At 43.5% G+C, this 19,611-nt stretch overlaps 1 protein-coding gene and 1 long non-coding RNA gene across 3 annotated transcripts in view; one reads left to right on the plus strand and one right to left on the minus strand.

Annotated features, from left to right (window-relative positions):
- Positions 1–19,611, plus strand: part of vex (somatomedin B and thrombospondin type 1 domain containing protein vexed) — a 113,690-nt gene that overhangs the window by 72,010 nt on the left and 22,069 nt on the right. For both annotated transcript variants that reach the window (XM_033381467.1, XM_001354518.4), the window contains exons 3-4: positions 6,806–7,000; positions 14,605–14,716. In XM_033381467.1, the coding sequence (XP_033237358.1) occupies positions 6,806–7,000; positions 14,605–14,716 (307 nt within the window). The remainder of the gene's footprint in view (positions 1–6,805; positions 7,001–14,604; positions 14,717–19,611) is intronic.
- Positions 8,457–9,507, minus strand: LOC117184375 (uncharacterized). The gene is made up of 2 exons (XR_004469690.1): positions 8,975–9,507; positions 8,457–8,899 (listed from the first exon to the last, which is right to left on the minus strand). It is a non-coding gene; the product is annotated as an uncharacterized lncRNA (long non-coding RNA).

Consider the following 19,611-nt stretch of genomic DNA (forward strand, 5'->3'; position numbering starts at 1 on the left):
CCCCGTCCCATTCATTTGGCATCATTTTACAGTCGATTGATTGACAATATTCAAGGCTTTCGTAGTTCTGGATACAATTACTTTTGACTGCCACTGCCACTGCCACTACCACTGCCACTGTGATTGAGGAGTATTCTGAAAAAGTCCGGATGGGATGCCGCAGTTCCGAGAATGGTGCGTGCTCGCTGGGAAGGACGAGTATGATGGGAAAAACATAATGTATTGGGCGCATAAAAATCAATTTTCCGTAACCGCACCATTGCAAATAACGTGCGCCCAGCAAAGGGGAAATCGGAGAAAATTGTCTGCTGGGCAGAAGATGGGAAATATCAAGTGGGGAGTGAAGAGTGGAATGGGGATGGGGAGCAAGGAACGGAGCATGCTGCTGCATAAACCGGACGATGGGAATCAGAGTAGATTCATTTGCATACTCTCGAGCTGCTTTACATACCGGCCTTGATTCCTTTTTTCTTGTCGCCTCTGAGCGAAAATATTTGTTTTAATAGCCAATATGTGTGTGGATGTACATACATGCCCGCACCAGGATACGTACCAGGCATCAGCGCAATATGATCCAACGAAAAGGGCTCGCTTCATCGAATACCTACATAAAAAAGAGTCTCGCATAAGTAATTTATGCAAGGGCTGAGAGAGCGTAATCTGCTACAAAGTGATTTATAGCTAAGCATTTTCATCGTCAGGGACCGAACTAGAGGGAGATGGAGCTGAGGCGGAGTAGGAGGTAGGAGCTAGGAGGTAGGAACAACCAACTTGTAATGGACGTAATAATGGCAATAATAATTTGCAAAACCCTTTCGGCTTGTGTCGATTTTACTGCTCAATTTGATGACCAGCGCCAGTGGTAAGACCACCGGATGCCAGTCCCCGCAGGAGCATCCACAGCTAGCCCCCCGCGCAAGACACATAAAAGTCAATTGTCTGCAACAAATTGAACACTTTTATAGCGGCTCCCCTTTAGGACTGAACAGTGAGCTTCACTCGCGGAAATGAGCTCTCTTGTCAGAGTTTTTGACATTCTTTAACCTTCTCGGATTCGTTCACTCGGTATGCCGCCACACGTTCTTAAGTTTTGATGAATCTCACGCAATTAATGGAGACTATAGTCTGCAACTACGAAGTCACCACATTAGGCAGGGCCAAAGAGTTTCCATGGATCACAGGGCTTTTACTAGTATTACACCCATCGGCCTTTGAACCCCGTACTCGTTTAGGAATATATTTGTCTTAGAGTAGATAGGGATGTGTGTAACACCCAGAAGAAAGCGTTTCCGACCCCATAAAGTGTATATGTTCTTGATCAGCAGTAATAGCCGAATCGATAGAGCCGTGTCTGTAAGTCCGTCCGTCTTGATGAGAGCCTAGATCTCAGAGTCTTAAGGAGCTAGCGCAACCAAATTTTGTATCAGATTACTATCAGTGTACTTCAAAATATCGGCCAGTCCCCTTCCGCCCCCATCTTCAGTATCAACAAGAAAACGCCGAGTCATAGAGAGTTCCATATCTAGCAGATCTGAATCAGACCGGATCATTATAATAGAAAATGAAATGAAAAAATCGTTTTGCTGTGGCTTTCCTACCCCCTCCACGCAATGAATCATTCTCTCTCTCCCTCCCACACACTCTTCCTCGTGCATTGCGCTCGCCCCGGCGGAGGAGAGAGAGAGAGCATGCGGCAGGCATCAGCTCCGATACCAATTCCGTCGCTTACGTATTATTACGGATAGTATATTGTTTAGGTTATATAAATCATAAGCTGCCTGCGTACCGGGTTCACAATAGAGATCTGCATGGCTTTGGAATTGAATTGAATTGAGTTTAAATGAATGCGAATGTTTTGCGTTTGAAAGCGTTCGGCTTTCTCTTATGAATATGAGTTAGAATGAAGGAGTGCCTGAGACATTTGAATTACCCGAACTGTTGCCTGCGAACTCTTTGTGTTTTTTCATTGATTGGACTTTTTGTTATTCTTGTTCATCTTTTCAAAGCAAAAACAATTGAAAGGCTATTGCTGACAGTGCACAGTGGGCGAAACGGCGAATCTAGCGGCATTAAAGTCATCGATTCTAAAATAATAAAGCTTTATTTTGAGTACATCTTTTTGGAATTAACTGTGAAATTGAAACCATAACGGCCCATAAAATCTACTCCGATTATGGTGTCCTCCATGATATCAGCTACAATTAGATGGTGCCGCTAGATTCGCCTTCGCGTTTCCAAGAGTGTTTGTAATTTTGCCCAATATTTCGCGTCTTCACCTGTAAATGTTCGTAGTCGTATCCCATTCAGAGGCTCCACGTTTTTTTAACTAAGTCCCTTTCTAATTATTGAATGAGTAGCTCCAAAGTCAGCACAAATTCGCCAAATTCCGGACTTAGCGATCGCTACATAGCCTGCATATTCGGCTTAGAGTTTGTTCGAATTAATGTTTAGATGTTACCAGAAACACCCAGTTCCAATTGACGGGATTCGATCTTCGAGACGACTTTCCATTTGCTTCACCAGACGCTGAGTTTTCCTGTAGTTGCTCTGTGACTGGGCTTTACCTTCTACCTGATCCTTTATCTGATCTTTCACTTCTCCCGCTTGACTCATCATCTGTCGCATCGTCTCGATCAACTGCCCATTGGCCGCCACCGGCTGGTTCTCCTCCATCCCAGAACTCATAGTCCCCAAAATTGAAGCCTGTTCTCTCCACTGAAGTGAGTGCAGTGCTGGCTGCCCAAATTTAACTATCCTCAAAAAACCACTTCTGACACTGCTTATTTTCAGATTAAGGATATAAACAGAGGAGTTGCATTTTTCATTCCAAGAAGAACACTTTACTTTGGAGATAATTGTGTTGCGTGTTGTTTCAAAGAGCTCTGAGCCAAGACTAACTATTTCTAGGCATATGGCCCATACATAGTATCACTCAGAACAAAAAATGTCGTGCATAACAGGCTTATGAAATATAAAAGGGATTTTCGCATGTGTGTTTTTCCTGAATTCCACTCACACTTAATATTTATGGCATAGTTGCACTTAATGAAATCTATGGCAAGCAACTAGAATAAAACTCTTTGATATGGCCCGCCCCACAGGACCCTTAACCGCTTTGGCTAAACTTTGTTTTCTGGACACTCCATGTGCTGTAGTATATTGCTTTGGCTCGGCTCCCGGCACGACAAAGTTATAATAGCCCTTTGGAGCAGTCATCCAACCAGGCCTGCGTGAGGAGTGGCAACCTCGCCCCCACCGCACCGCACCGCACGGCACTCGCACCCACACATGCGTGCTGTAGGCTGCCACATCAGTTGGGTTACAGCCTCGGACAGGCCCGTGGCTTGTCGACCGGGACCAGGCGACGACAATTACAAGTGCGTGCAGAGTGCAGATGGCCCAACAACAGGGCCAACACTTAAATACAATTTGGTGCCCCGAACTGTGATGGCGAGGTGTTGCCCTGTCTGAGTTCAAAAATGCAGCTAAAAGCGGGCGGGAACGTAGTGGCTTTCACTGACAAGGTCTTGTGTCTCAGCCAGAGCCAGAGTCAGAGCCAGAGCGATGGCAGGTGTTTGGCCCCAAGAAAAGTAAGAAGATGCATTTCCTCAACAGCGAGGATTGGGCTGAGAGCTGTGGGGACTTGAATCTCTGGATTAGTTCTGCAATTGCAATTTGGCTAATAGACTTCTCAGCCATGCACAAAGGCTTGTCTCAAGTAATTTTCAACAAAAACTTTCCCCTTATACTACATACATACATCTGTACATCTGTGGGTGTTTGCGTGCAATTAATTTGACCAACTATTACCACAAAACGAGGCTTGTACGTACATGGGCCCAGACCCTTAATGCACTCTTCAATGAGCTCAGCTCGGCTCGGCTCAGACCGAACCGGACCGGACCGAACCAGACCGGACTAATCCGGCTGCTTCTCAAATAAATAGTTGAAATTTTCCCTGCACGAACCTGTTGGCTGGTTTGACTTTCGGCTTTTGTGGGTGTGAGTACGCACTACCACCACTGGAAGCCAGCATTAAAGTTTAAATCAAACCCCCCTAGAGAACCAGAGCTAAAAGGGCCAAGGCAGAGTCAACACGAGGCGCTCAGACCTCAGCTGGAACACATGAAAAATTCAAATTCGGTCTCCGATGCATATGAATGCAGCACACGCCCTTACGTGTGTGTTCCTTGGGTAAACCATGGGTGGAATGTTAACCGAAAGGTCACATCTCGTCAAAGCCAATGCGCCCATCCCGAAATCGACCGAAACACAATAGTTGAAGTGTTTCTGGACACCTACGACTGCCGGGCTTTCCACTTAGTTTAATCGAGTATCAAATGCTCTCCGTGGCGGATACTTTCCGTGCTCATTGCAGTCGAAAGCGGAGCCGAAAACCAAACACACTCCACCCACAAATCTCACTGAGATCAGCTCAACTTTGCATTGATGTTTTTCTTTACCGTGGAAAGTGTGCTGATATCAATATTTCGGGACTGTTGGAGCTTTATCATGTAGGAGTCTGATTTCTACCAACTTGTTGTGGCACAGAACACAGAACATTCTCAGAACAACTTGTTATTTGACCAAACGTTTCTAGGGTAGCTCAATTCCATTCGCCCAATTCCATCAAATTACTTGAAATTCACAAAAGAAAACTATATGAAATTCGTGAAAATAAACGGAGCTGAAACTTAGATACCATCCCTCAAATTATGCTCAGTTTTGCCAAGATTTTACTTTAATTTTAATAAATCTAGGCACTTTAGTGGGTCTCATTTTTGTCTCAAATTGAATTGAAACCCCGAATAAAAAGCTTATCCCCATGGAGCCATCTCTCCTCCCATTTTCCGATAGGTTTCTGAGATATGCATTAAGAGCTGAGACCTTTTTCCAGCTGAGAACGGTCAAAGGCGGTCTAGAGAAATAAGTGACCAGTGCACGTGGCACGTGGCGGTGCACACTCCCTGCAGAATATCAAAAGCCTATGTGCAAAGAGACCAACGCAAGACTTAGCCACTACCTACTGCATATACCACGATAGGATTTGAGGCCGGTCTAGCCGTCCCCAAGAGCAGCAGCTCCGAGGCCCAGCTCGGGGCCTTCAAAACCCTCGATGCATCTCGTCTGCATCCGTTTGGCTCCTTCACGGGGCAAAGATAAGCAAACTCGGTGTTCTACCAATTCCAATTGCTTGGGTGTCCCCAAGAAGCAGCTTTCCTTCGCCAAAAACACCTCGATCCTTGCCGGTTTCATATTCATCCCGATAACTTAGGGCCATATTGGCCTTTTTCTGTCCGGGTTAAACTAAACTCATACTTGGTTTTAAAGATTCGTTCACCCGCTTACCAACAGCCATCCACTTTAAATATTTGTGCTCCACTCACATCCTTCTTTCCTATGCTAGTTCCCAGATTTCCGCGATTAGCGTGCAAACTAGATAGTGCCTTCTTCAGCTCAGTTTTTGTGGTGGCCAGTGTCCTGAAGTTGCCAGCCAAAAGTCATTCGAAACTTTTATATGGCAGTGTAGTGCAGCCTCCTGGCTGACGTGACGGGGGACTGAGCTCCGTGTCGGATCACCGGGACAATCAAGTGGCATGATTGCTAAGCAGCATAATGCCGTTTATTGCCGCGGCAGGTCCCAACTAATTCGGTATGGCTGCACCGTCGCGCAGGCCAGTCCGCTGCTCGGCCAAGTCGATCTTTGTGAAAAGTTTGAGCGAATTCGCAATCATGGACCCCTGCACAATATGCTAAACGCCATTCTGCCACCAAAGAGGCACGAGGACGAGCAGTGCCTGGGGCAGCAGCAGCAGCAGCAGCAGGAGCACTAGCTGTGGCAGGAGCTGTAGCTGCAGCTGCATCCATTGAAATCATAATTTTATTATTTATTTTTTTTTTATTCCGCACCCGTTTAGCGCTGTCTGGCCGTCCCGCACTTAGTTCTACTATCCTGGCGCTTTGTTCGCGCTTCCATCTTTGGGCTCCTCCAGCTTTTTGTTAATTTCGCACGACCACAATAAAAAGCCAGTGGCATGGGGCAGAAACTCGCCACGGAGGCAATGTGAAAATGAAAATGAAAAATATAAATTGTTTTTATGGCGGCGAGCGAAGGTGCCCTAAGCTGGGACTGGATATCGCTGGGGATATTCATTCCGATCGACCCGTCAGAAACTCGGAATCGTGTAACGAGTTTGCCGTATCGTGAATTATGGCATCGGTCTGGCAGTTTAAGAGGCTAATTTCAGCTCTCACGCCAGCTTCAATATCGGTGTAACGTCACAACAGATTTACGGCGGATTATCGGAGCCCCTGATTCAGAATTTGAGTGCTGGACGAATGGTTAGAGTCCGGTGAGAGCATCACTTGCCTCCAAATGCAAATGCGGGGCTTGCAGACGGGGCGAATTTCGATTCGTTTGTGAAGAGCATTTTGTGGCTTCATTAGTGCCCCAGAGACGGGCTGGCTTGGGTTTGGCTTTGGGTTAGGGTTTGATTAACACTAACCGAAGCCAACCAGGGGCAAGGCGGGCGGAGGCAGGGCGCTGGGGCACAGTAGAGCTGTATGGAAGCAAAGCAAGTACAATCAAGGCATATGGATTTTAATTAATTTCCATTCCATGCTGCAGAATTTTTAATTAAAAAACTTGAGCGTGGCCATCGCACACAGCATTTAGTGCTGCGTGTAAGATGCACTTGCTGGATCTGGTGGAGGAGCTGGAGGTGGGGTCCCAGCTTTGTTGGGTAGGCTTAAGCCGCATTCAATCTGAGGCTATCCCCTAACCGTTGTATTCTTTATCTTGAAGTCTTGGACTGCCGAGCTGGTGATTGGAGCGCCTGGAGCGAGTGCGACAAGAGCTGTGGCAACGGCATGATGACGCGCCGCCGCCAGATACTGCAGGTGGCTCAGAACGGCGGCAAGCACTGCCCGACGCTACTCCAGACGCGGGCCTGCCAAGGCTTCCGCTGTCACGGACACCGCGAGAAGAAGATATTGCGTGGTAAGTATGCCTATTCATACACAAAATACTATTGTTTTAAAATCTTTGGTCTAGAATTGTAGCGAAATTGATTGCAAACTTGACTTGGCAAAAAGGAACCGACTTGGGCCATGTTATGTGGGTTTTTTCTTTCAAATCAAATCAAGTTTTCAATACGGAAAAATTTTCATCCAGGAGTGGACGTACTCGAAGAGTTTAGGGATACATATGTTAGTTTTGTGGTGAAACCCCGTAAAGCTCATATATTCTTGATCAGCATCATAGCCGAGTCGATTCGCCCATATATCTCTGTCTGTCCGTCCCTAGATCTCAGCTCTGAGAACTCAGAGACTATACATGTACATATATAGTGTGTATTTAATATGTTTTTACACTTGGTAAACGAAAGTGTGGTATGGAACCAAATGATTCTATTTTAAAGGTATACAAATTTAGTTTTTTCGGAATATCAGTTCCCAGAATCAGTAGAAACCAAATGGTGATTGGTTTTTTTAAATTCGAAGTGAAATTAAACAGAATTCACATTTATTTCAACTCAAATGTATGAAAAAAGTCTGCCCATGTTTACTTAAAAAATTAACACTTTATATTAAATATTATTAAGACTTAATTTGGAAATATTTATTTTGAAATCAGAGCTCTACAAGGATTTTATAAAATATTTCTGTACTATCCATTTCACATTTTATTCTACGCTTCACTCTACCTCCCACTTGGGGGTGTGAATGTTTGTTTTGCAAAAATCCGCCAGAAATGGCTGCGGGACAACCCCACAGAGTGTGTGCCGTGTCGGAATCTGCTCAGTCCTGTCTGCCATCCGGGCCAGCAATTAAAGCACATTAAAGAGGTCGTTAAAATGGGCAAAGACTGCGGCGAAACGGAGCTCAAATCAAAGACGTCCGCCAAGGTCTGGCTACCTTCGCCGGCATAGCGCTCTGCATTTGAATTCGTTTCTGTATCCGTGTCTGTCCGGTCAGTGCGTTGCGTCCCTAAGTATGCAATTAACAGTTGTCTAAAGCCAACTTGATTACCAACAAACCAACAAACAACCCAGTCGGACTTGTCTTCTTCCTTTTCCACTGCGAATGGGTTGCCCATACCTGAAGCTCTCACTTTTATTTAGGTAAGGGAGGAACCACCCGGGAAATGGATTTTTAGTTCCATGTTGTAATATCAACCCCGTGAAAGATCGGAGTTTGCTTCCGGTTATAGTTTACGGAAGAACGACTACATAGACCTAAGATTCAATTCTTTCTCGTGTCGTCTGTGTCCATAACCCAGTTTGAGCCGTCCATCGTGGGATGCAATGGTGGGGCAATCTCTCTCTTGAGGTTCTGCAACAAATATAGACAGTATAGAGATAAATAGGATATCAGATCAAATTGAATCTTATCTCGTAAACCTCTTTTAAGGAACTATGCAAACGCTTTCTGTGTTTTCCTGCCTGAATTATCCCTCTAGTACCAGGCAACTAGTTCCGCACTGGTGCCGCACTAGCTACCATTCTCACCTCCCTGGTTCCAGATCGATTACCCGCAATGTATTTCAGCGGAGAATTTAACACATGCATGTCCTAGGGCGGAACCACCCCTGGTTCCCGCTCGATTACCCTTCGATTACCCGTAGCTAGTTGCTCAGGAGGTAGTTCCGAACTAGTTACCAGTAGAAAGCCAGCAACTAGTTCCCCACTCGACTACCCTTCGATTACCTGTAGCTAGCTCTGACCTAGTTACCAGTAACTAGTTCCGAACTGACTACTGGTAGTAGTCAATCTGGCAGTCTGGAATAATAAAAAAATAACAACACAATGTCTTTCATTATAACGAATAATTTTTAATTATATGATGCTTAGCCTACTCCTGGTTTTTGGCACTGGAGAATTGATTTCATTGCTGTTATCTGTAAGTGAAACATTAAAATATAAAGATAAGACAGAGAAAAAAGTCATAAAATTTAGAGTTTAGATATACTTACATAAATGTCTCTATTTAATTTTATTTTTTCTTCCAGTTCTATAAGTTCTTCCTCACGTTTTATAGGGAACTGTCCCCGAATGGGATTCAATTCCCCCTTCTCCTTTACCAGCTGCTTTATTAAAACAGTTTGATCCGCTAAAATTTGGACCACTGCATTCAATTGATCTAAAAACAATGTTGTTAATTAATTTGATTATACAAATATTTTTCTGTTAATCTTTATTAGTCTTACCACGAATAACTGCATTCTCCTGTTTTAGAGTTTCTAAAAGTATTTGCACGTACCTGTTTATATTAATTTGATTTATTTATTAAATCTTTTCCACTTTTTTAATAAATGTTCACACAAAAGACTCTTCCAGCGATTAGATCTTGTACAGAAGTGAACAAAATCAACGCATAAAGCAAACGAGGAAAACAAATGCATTTTGTTTGTGTAAATTCTTGTCTCTTTCATTCCACGATCGCAACTACAGTAAAATATCACGATTAACTTACCATTTCGGTGCTCATTGCATGTCGTGGCTCGGTAAAAACTTGCTGAGTGGGCACTGTAACTTCACGGAATTGCGGTTATTTGCCGCCTTCAAAAACAAACCGAAGGCGGTTTCGTTTTTCGGTTCTTTTTCGACTGGTCCGCGTTCGCTTCCCGCGTAACTAGTTGCAGAACTAGTACATTGTAGTCGACGAAGACCTGGTCTGCGTTCGCTTCCCGCGTAACTAGTTGCGTAGCTAGTTGCGCGGTAAACAGCGCAGAACTAGTTCGGAGGGGTCAATTGACCCCTTTGGTTCTACAGGGATATCTCCATTACCAAAGAGGTCATTGTAAGCACTTAATAATTTCGTATATATTTTGAGACTTAATGAATTTTATCTTATCAAAAGATATTCTACCCAATTCGAGGTATTCGAAGGTCCAAAGTCGCGCAAGCGCATCTGTTTTCGTTCTGGTAATTTCATTGCACGATTTCTTTTGACACAAACTCTTAAAGAGAAACCTTATGAATAGAGTGTTGTGTAAACAAACAAAAAATGCATAAGGAATGCATATTCCGTACAAACAGAAATTCTTATAATAATTATGATATGTATATCCTTTTTGGAATAAACAACCAATTTGGATTTGTATACCAATACCAAGCTTGTCCCGTGCTACATCGTTAGTGTGAAATGCAACCCTATTATCATATTGCAAATTATTACTGAGAAATTATTAAAATCTAGATGAGCGTCGAAAAGAACAAAGAGAGCTGAGAACTACAGAACTAAAATCAGAGAATGAATGCGGAGTGCCAGACAAAGGTAGAAAGCGTTGGACAAGGGGAGTCGTGGAATAGAACGACAGCAAAAGCGGAATGAATGCATAAGCAAAAGACAAAGAAGGGAGCAGCTGGCAGAGAGTGCAAATGCAAAAAAGAACGAGCCCTATGAGTGCCAGCAGACTTTTAGCAGAGAAGTAAAGGTAATTCAGCCCGAAAAAAAACAAATCAAAACAAAAATAATTTAAGCCATGCACAGCCAGAAAATGTGTTAAATCCATTGAGGAACTTTATGCCCAGCTTCGGGAAAGAGGAAAAATTTTTGCTCATTGGTTAAAGGAGAATTCATCGCTAAGCGCTTTATGATAATGGCTGTGTAGGAAGCATATCTATAAGCTGTACAAAGCTGTATATGCTGTAGGGCTCTCCCATGTACATACCATACCAATTACGGTTTTTTGCTAGAAAACTGCACAAAAAGTACACCGCAGTTTCCAGGAAATTTTAAAAGCTTTTTAAAATCGTTTTTTCTGCTATATCCATAATGAAGGATTCATGACAAACAATTGCAAGATGTGTTGGAAAGATTTAAAATATCAGTTTCTTCACTCGTATTTATAAAATATGAAAGATGCAGCTTCCGTATATGCAGCTCTTACATAAAATGTTGCTAAGTACTTTTTCTGAGCTTACAGTAGATTTTGAAACAAAATATCCCTCTTTTAAGACAGATTATTTTTTTAGTAAGAGGTAAGAAAAAGTATTCTGAGGAAACCAAAAAACACTTAGGGCCCAACGAAGTAGCCCTTAAAATAGATTTTGCCAACTATGATAGAATTAAAGCCTAAAACGAAATTTAAAGTGATGACTTCAATTAACTTCCATCAACTGGGTTGGCCTCCTGCCAGAGTAGAATTTTTTCAGTCGTCTGCTATTATACATAAGTGATTATTACGATGACGATTGTGATTATAATTTTCTTAATAAATTTCCAAAAAGAAATAAGCAACGCATTTGAAAGTTAAAAAAAAACAACAAATATTTGGGGTTCTGAGTACTCTCATTTGGTACGAGCACGCTACCGGCAGAGAGGGTCTCCGGAACTTTTCCAATTAGTCAATTGCGGTAAACTCTAGAACAGCTTGTGCACGCCCTTAAATGGTTTACACTATATCGTGATACTAGTGGTGATAATCCTCGATACGGAGAAAATTGGTCGGAATTATGCAGCTCGGTGGATAGTTACCCAAACAGAATTGCACCTGGACGCGGAATGGTGGAGGTCTTCATCCAGACGGTGGTAGACGGTGTTGCTGAGGTATTGGCGACCAAATTCAAATTGGGTTCAATTCAATTGGGCACTGGGTCAGATCCAGGATTTTTTCTACTGCCGGTCGCGGTGACGGCCACGAGAAAAATACATTTGCCTGGACTATGAAGTAGAGTAACCCACGTTTTTCCACTCTCCTGGAGCTCTGTTCTATTGTACAGATGGTAATTGTTAATGAAAACTAAGTGCAATGCAGAAAAATCAAATATGAGAGCGCTGCCACCCCGATAAACATATGTTTAATAGCTTTATAAAAGCTCTCAGGATCATCAAACCCAATTTGTTTTACGGGCTGTTTGTTGGCGGTAATTTCGTAAATGGAAAACCCACGACAAGCATCGGATATTACAAAATCCTAAAATGCATAAGCAGCATGGATGAGGAGTAAAAATAAACAGTTTTACAACAAACTAAACTTTTAATTACTGGTACTTTATTTTTGCTAATGTGCACACAGACATGCATACAAAATTGGAAGTCCCCAACTATACAATGATAGTTTTTGACAAAAAAAAAACCACTTAATAGAGCAGTCACAATCTCATGAACAATGATTAAACGTGGTAACTGCGAGACAAAAAAGCAAGGGCTAAGGAAGAGATGGGAGTGTGCCAGAAGAAACCATAAAATATGGATTACCGGGGCCTCTACTGCCTTCACGGCGATAATTGCCATCTAAATAATTCAAAAATTCGGTTAAAGTTACATGGAATTTGGAATTTTTTCACCTCATTTGGGTCGTTTCGCTTTGCTCTGCGACATTCCCCCACACGTGCGCACAGCGCTTGTGCCGACTCTGGTCTGGAGCTGGGGCGCCGCGTCCTCCTCAGCCGCAATAATGCGCTGTGCTCATTAACGTTATAAAAATAATTGCTTTCCGCTCACACCCTCCCACACAGGCACACAGGGCTGCCATGTGCTAAATTCCAATTAACTTGAATGTGTGGGGTACTCGTACATACGAGCATGTGTGCCACTGTGTAGATGTCACCTCGCCCGCTTGGCCAAGTTGGTAATTGCCCAAGATGAACTGCCTGAGCGGCGGCTCTGTCAGTCGCGACCCCCTGCCACCGCTCCACACCCAAGCCGGGAAGTGGCCACAGGTGCACCCAGGTGCACGCGTCGCATATAGGCATGTGTGTCGTGGATTTACAGCTGACAAAGATGATTAAAAAACTGTTCTCGAATCGGCAACTCGTACGAGAAAGTTCAACATGTGTCTCAAGTCCAATTCAATATTTCAGGTCCTTTGGTAGCTTTGGTGGCCTTCACATCTGGGAATAAAATGCACAAAAATGCTACTAATTCGATTAACATTAGGTGACCATGTCTACATGCGAGTATATGCAGTACTCAACTTGAGTTTTTCTAGTAAATAAATATACCCCGGGGCGGAGTCCGCGCAGCAGACGCAAGACCTTGGACGGCCAGCCATCCTGCATTTGATTATGCAAATGGATGTGTGAGTCTCCACCTCCACCTGTGTGTCCTCGCTGAGGACTTGTTTTGTTAGATTTGCATAAGTTGCGAGTGTTTCGGCGCCCAATATTATGCAGCACATATGGGCCACCAGCCACAGACACACTTCTTGGCCGCACACCCCTTTAGCTCAGAGACATGGGGTGAGCGCTTTGGAAATATCCTTATACAGTCTGCAGGCTGCAGGCTTTGACATCATCCAGGCGTAAATATTTTTCTCCAGGAGTTTATAATCGATTAAGAGTCGTGTGTGTTTTATAATGCTCGCAGAATAGATCGCACAGCGGTCTCGAAAAAAGGAGTCTTAAATCGGTTTTGAAATCATTAAAAAAAATTGGTATTAATTTCCCTAAAATATATGCTAAACAAAAAAAAGATTTGATAACAATCAAATTAATTAACTATTAGGGCTTTTATGTACATTTTTCGTTTGTCGTATGCAATCTTTTCTCTCTCTAATTCTCTCTCAGTCTTTTCGCATGAACAGCCAGCAAAAGGTCACTGAGGGAAGGGGCACTTTGGCCACGGAGACCGCGATCTCTCTCAATTCTGCTCGCACTTGTCAAGGGAGATTGGAAGAAATTGAGAGCAAGATAGGAACCACGACCTCTAGTTACTTACATATGCTATAATATTATTCCTGGCACTTCGTTTAGGCTCTTTCCAACTTATGATCTATTCGATTAGAACTTTAAAAATTATACCGCTACATTTTTCTCTTCCCGCACGTGGAACTGGCTATGATTATAGTCCGATCTGTTGTACACTTGTAACAGTGTGCTATCTCAAGAGTCCTGAGTCTCTGAGATCTAGGCGCTTATCGGGACGGACAAACAGGCGCGAGGAAAAACAAAGATAGATATATATACTTTAAGGGGGTCGGAGACTATCCCTATACTCTTTGTGTATCGGGTATATATCGGGTACTGCAAAATTGCACAACTTTTGTCCTAAAATCGAACCAAAGCGGAACGAGACTATTGTCAACAGTCGACCCAATGAGATCTGCTGTCCTCCGCTTACAATCTGTTTGCCTTTTCTCCTTTTAGCGCTGTGATGTGATGATTGAACGCAAATAGCGACACATCGCAAGCGTAAATTATATCGAGTAAGCACAGTAAGTGTATCAACGGTAAAGGAAACATGCCAAGGGCATTCCCGAGGACAAGCAAAGGGTGGGCGTGGGTGACAGTGCGACGTGTTGTCGGTGGCGTTGTGGGGGCTTGGGAGGGTGCAGTCCTTGACGCTTTGTTATCACATGTTTGAAGCTGTTTGTTAGGCGTCAGTGCTTTTTTATTCAGTCGTTTGCTAATGGCATGTTGACTCGATGCATGAGGAGGTCAACCAGCAGTGCAAACAGGAAAGCCAAGTCGGAACATCGCTCATTGCCGCGGGAAAAGAGCCGGGATTCCGTCTTTGGAGAGCCATGGCTGGGGTAACTATGGCTGCCAGTAAATTGATATCTCCCGGATGACTAAGGGCCAAAAGTCGTTCATGTAACAAACTGCATTGTGCATTCAGCCCCACACTCACCCAGGGTCCTTTCCTGCCTCTTTCCAGAAATGGCCCTGCTCCTGCCCGCCGCTCTCTCCCACAATGTCAACAGCAGCGCCATCCGGCGCAATCTGCGCACTGGCTACCGGGACTCCTACGGGCACAACTGGGATCATGGGTGAGTATCCATCTCCAACAAAATATATTTACATTGCACTGAAATCTAGCAAGATAGCCGGAAAAATATTGAATTTACTGAAACTCACAACTAACAAAATTTAGAGCTTAGATAAAATATAAAAGTTGAAAAATTCAGCGTATGCATTTTACTATAATTACTCTATGCATCAGCCAATAACACCGTCGTATTAAACTTTATTGTTTACGTACATACATATATGTCGATTTGGGGCTTCAAAAATATATAGGTTATAATCCAAAAGAGAAGGACGAACCAGTTCACTTGGACCTATTATGGGTCCGTTGGGATGCCGCTTGGGAGTGTGGTGGGCAAATTATTGCATTTTAAGGGCAGTCCCATCCGATGGCTTGAATGTATTGGAACAAAATCCCTGGTCTGGTTTCGGAAAGGTCCGAAATGTCCGTGAGGAAAGGGGCCGAATAAGAGGAAGACTACGGCATCCCTGGGCAGGACAGTGGCAGAACAAGTGGAGAATCGCCACCTCCTCTTCCTCGTTCCGGCAACTTCAGCAGCATTCATTCTGAGGAATTGACAGTCTGGAGGCGTGTGTGAAAATCTGCCAGTGCCCCGCGATGCCTCGAGTATCTGCAGAGCACTGTCTGTATAGCTTTGCCGAGCGTTTCTTTGATCGAGACAATAGAAATGGCCACCTCGAGTACTACAACATTCGCTTAGAACACAGTACAATGATCCGGCAGCCTGATGTTGAGCTCATCACAGTAGGCGCCTCCACCCACGCGGCCGCCTAGCTTTGAGCCAACACGGTATATGTGGACCTCATTTGCAGATCCAGGTTTGCCCATCCAGTCCTCGCTAAGTGGGATTGATACCTGGAAAGACGTCGAGAGGTGATTAGTAGGGATATAATAGTCTGTCCTCCCTGGTAATTGCGGGAGTCTCGTCAGGATTCCCGAGTGTCCAAACGCGGATGCTTTCCATAGTTTGGCTTCCCTCATTCTGAGGGCGGAAAGTGTTACTACTTTCTCTTCCATGAACGGTATCCGGTTCTTCACCTGGAGTAGTGCGTAGCCCGCCAGCTATGCATAGCTCTGCCATTCGTTGAACTCGGCTGAGTTTTTTGAGACAAGTTTTCTTGTCCTGGGCTGTCATGCACTCACTCCGCATAAGCTACGACGCGAAAGCCACCCCCCTCTATCACCCGCAGAATTTCGTTCACTACTACCTTCCATAGGAGGGGCGAGAGGACTCCGCCCTGTGGTGTGCCTCTGCTAAGAAGCCTGGTGGACGTTGACGTCCCGATGATGCCTCAACGGTCCTGTATTGTAGCATCTGATCAATGAGGTTCACCAATTCCGTCAGTGCACCCGTAGTGGCGGTCAGAAGGATGTCTGGACGCCTGGTTGCCACATAATACGACCTAGGCCAACCAAAACTGAATTCATTGACTGATATAATTCTCGCTTTAAGCAAAACTATAGAGATGTACATATACACATTAGTATAATATAATCCAACAATTTGTGAGCTTATTTCGAAAGAAATAAGGCAGAAGGATGCGACCCCATAACGTATATATATATATTATTGACCAGCTTCAATAGCCGAGTCGATATAGCTATGTATGTCTGTCTGTCCGACCGTCCGAAGAAAACCATTTAGAGGACCTTCGCTACTCCTTCTACGCGCTTTCTCAATCCCTCTTTCTCACACATTCTCCATGGTGCAATGTGCACCCTTTTGAGCGACTAGGCTCACAACGTTCCCGCTCGTTTTTTGTTGCATACTGCTTCAGAGGCAGCCTAAATGCCGAATGAGCTGTTTTGCCATCACTCGATCTAAAATTAGCGAATTGAGAAATATTTTGCCAGTTCCACCATGTGCATAAAAAAAGTAAGAATCTAACTTGATTCCTTCGAAACTCCAAGCATAATGTGTTCGTAAATGATTGTTTGTTAATATGTCAGTATTCGGACCTGGCGAATAACCATAATAATCATGTAATTGCGACATGCGCACACGCGCATTTTCGTTATCTTGTTGGATTTGTTTATCTGTCCTGTCTGCTCTACTATTTCCCATGTTTATTAGCCAAAAAGGTCCACCTTGCGTCTCTGTGGCATTGTTGATTGTTCAGCAATTTAAAATCGGTATGCCAACCTTTGATAGCACCAAAACACGAACTACACAGACAAAATAAGATAGAAAATTAGCAGAAATACTCTTCATTGTTCTTGTGTTCTTTTTGAGTCAAAACTGTAGTTGGCAGCCAATCAATCTAATTTATAAACAACAATTTTTGATTGTTTTGAATGGTATAATTGATTTAATTTTCATTCGTTTTGTCCAATGCTCAATACGTTTATATTTATTTTAATAACACAGTGCAGTTACCTATTACCAATAATTGCTTATATTTTTCAATTAAACAAACAAAAGAAAGAAAAGCAACCCATTTTTCAACGCGGTCAATTGTAAAAGCAAACGAAATAATAAAAGAACAATAAAACTATCTCAACTTGTGAAGTGCAAAACGGTTGAATTAATGGGTAACTGACAGATGGCAATGTCTTCTAGGACACCGACACCGAACATGTAAAAGGCATCCGTTCTTTGAATGGCGTGTCATCACCACCAAAGTCATCACTGTTTATGGTTGACTAGCTATGATATTAAATAAATGAATCTTAGATTAAGTTTTAGTTCAATGATTATTTATATACTCTTTGATTATATTTTCACTGCAACACCGGTACCACGTACATTCGATTCGTGATCAGAAAGGAAAGAGGAAGTGGACACTTCGAGTGTGACCAGACTAACTTAACATAACAGGCATATTCCAACAACTGGACTGTTTCTCCCCGTTGAGTTTGTCTTCCGTCGCCGCAGTCTGTTGACACCCCTATACCGACACCGGCCATATGTAGTACCCTCTCCTATATCTTACAGCTATAGACCTGTCTTCTGAATAAGTCTCTCGTTGATTTTAGTAATGAATTCACCAAAGAAAGGGGCTCATCCTGGCTTCAGAGGGTTACGCGTCTCGTTTTTTGTAGCTTCTTTTTATGGGGAAACTTTTCTCTTTTCGTCGATCCATTCAGCCTGGACATGGGCCAAACAGGGCTGAAACATTTGTGCCAAATTTGCGTTTTTATGAGCAACGGTAGGCAAAAAAAATTCTATGTCATGATGGAAAATGGTTAAAGCCCGTAGGAAAAGGGAACGCGTAAACGCTGGTAATAAAAGTTCATCATAAACAAAAAAATACAGCATAAAATCGTAAGCCAGCCTTGATTTGACGCGTTTTTAATTCTTTCGAGTGTCCGGCTTCTCTTGATTTTTATGATTTGCTCGGCCAGGTTGTCAGCTATGGCGATTGGAGTCTTCGCTCTGCGTTGGCGCCTGCCGTAGTGTCTGTGACATGTCCTTAAGTGTTGTTTTCTATTTATAGTGGTGCCAGTCGTATTTCAACAAAAACTTCGAAGACAAACAAAGCTGGTCAAAGTGGTTCCTCCATGTTTGCTCTTTCTTTCGTGTCATCCTATTTTCCTTTGTTAGCTTCTTGCTTGTGTCCGTCCGTTTTGTTTGCAGAGTGAGACAAGGTCCACGACTTGTTGATATCGTCCTGGAGGTCCTGCATTGCGGTACAGTTCTTTGCCTGGTACGCCCCGAAGTCCTTCCGCATTTGGGGTGACAGAAAATCAGTCGAACATGTTTCGGTCCCGCATTATGGACACCGCAATAGGCGCACATCAATCACTTCCGGACTCCTGACAATTTCGACCACGCTCCCCCATGCTCTCCACCATTTCCAGCACTTGCTCGGTCCGATTTTTATTGATATTCGTGATTTTCAACCCACCCTCTCTTGAGTACTCCCTGATGCCCATCAAAAGCCGTTTATTATGATGCTCTGAGTTCTGTTGTGTTTCATTTCGAAATTAAATTAAATGCTTTTTGATTCCTCCTTTCCGTTTTCCAATTTTGTTGTACTTTTCTTCTCCCCACCTCTTTTCCAGCTCCCACTCCATATTCAGCTCTGATTTCCTTCTTCCTTTCGTTCATAAACAATATCATTTTGCCCTTGGCCGCAGATTGGACAAACAGCAGAGCGTGCGTGTGTGCCCTGTTTTCCGTGTCCGTTTCTTTGGGGCTTAATTTAGAGACGAGCGGTGAGCGGGCAGTTTGGTCGACAGAGAGCCTTGACAGCGGACAGTAAGCCACGGAAAGCTGGGCGAGGGTGGTGAACTTCTTCGAAAACGGTCGCATCTAATTGAAACGAATAAACGTACAGTGGGTAAAACGCCAAATCAAGCTCAACGAGGGGGAGGGATGCTCTGAGCCATAATACCCGGTAATCAGTCAGTATATATTATACAGTACGTGGATTACATACGTTGATTTAAGTATACATGATATTTTATACGTAACTATAAGTAAGCGCCGGCATTGGTATCGGAACCGATGACTGCTGCATGCTCTCTGCCTCTCTCTCTAAGTTTTTTGGTGTGGCTGTTCGTAAAAGGGTGAGGGGAGGGAGATTTCCGACCACGCAGACCGTGAGACAAAGATAGGAACCACGACCCATAGCAAATAATGTTTTTATATTAATTCTGGCACTTCCATTATCCTCTTTACAACTTTTGATATACATATGTATTTGATTAGAAATTTAGAAATTTTACCGCCACTATATTTTATTCCGCTAATAAAATGGGAACGGGCGATGATAATAATCCGATCTAAAGTACACTTGTAACAGTATGCTATCTCAGGAGACAAACAGGTGGAAGGAAAGATAAAGATAGATCAAATCGAATCGGTTAGTAACGACTGACGATATACTTTATGGGGTCGGAAACGCTTACTTCTGGGTTTACACAAATCGAATACACATATCGGGTAGGGTG

This window comes from Drosophila pseudoobscura, chromosome X, assembly GCF_009870125.1.
Source record: "Drosophila pseudoobscura strain MV-25-SWS-2005 chromosome X, UCI_Dpse_MV25, whole genome shotgun sequence".
Taxonomy (NCBI): Eukaryota; Metazoa; Arthropoda; class Insecta; order Diptera; family Drosophilidae; genus Drosophila; species Drosophila pseudoobscura.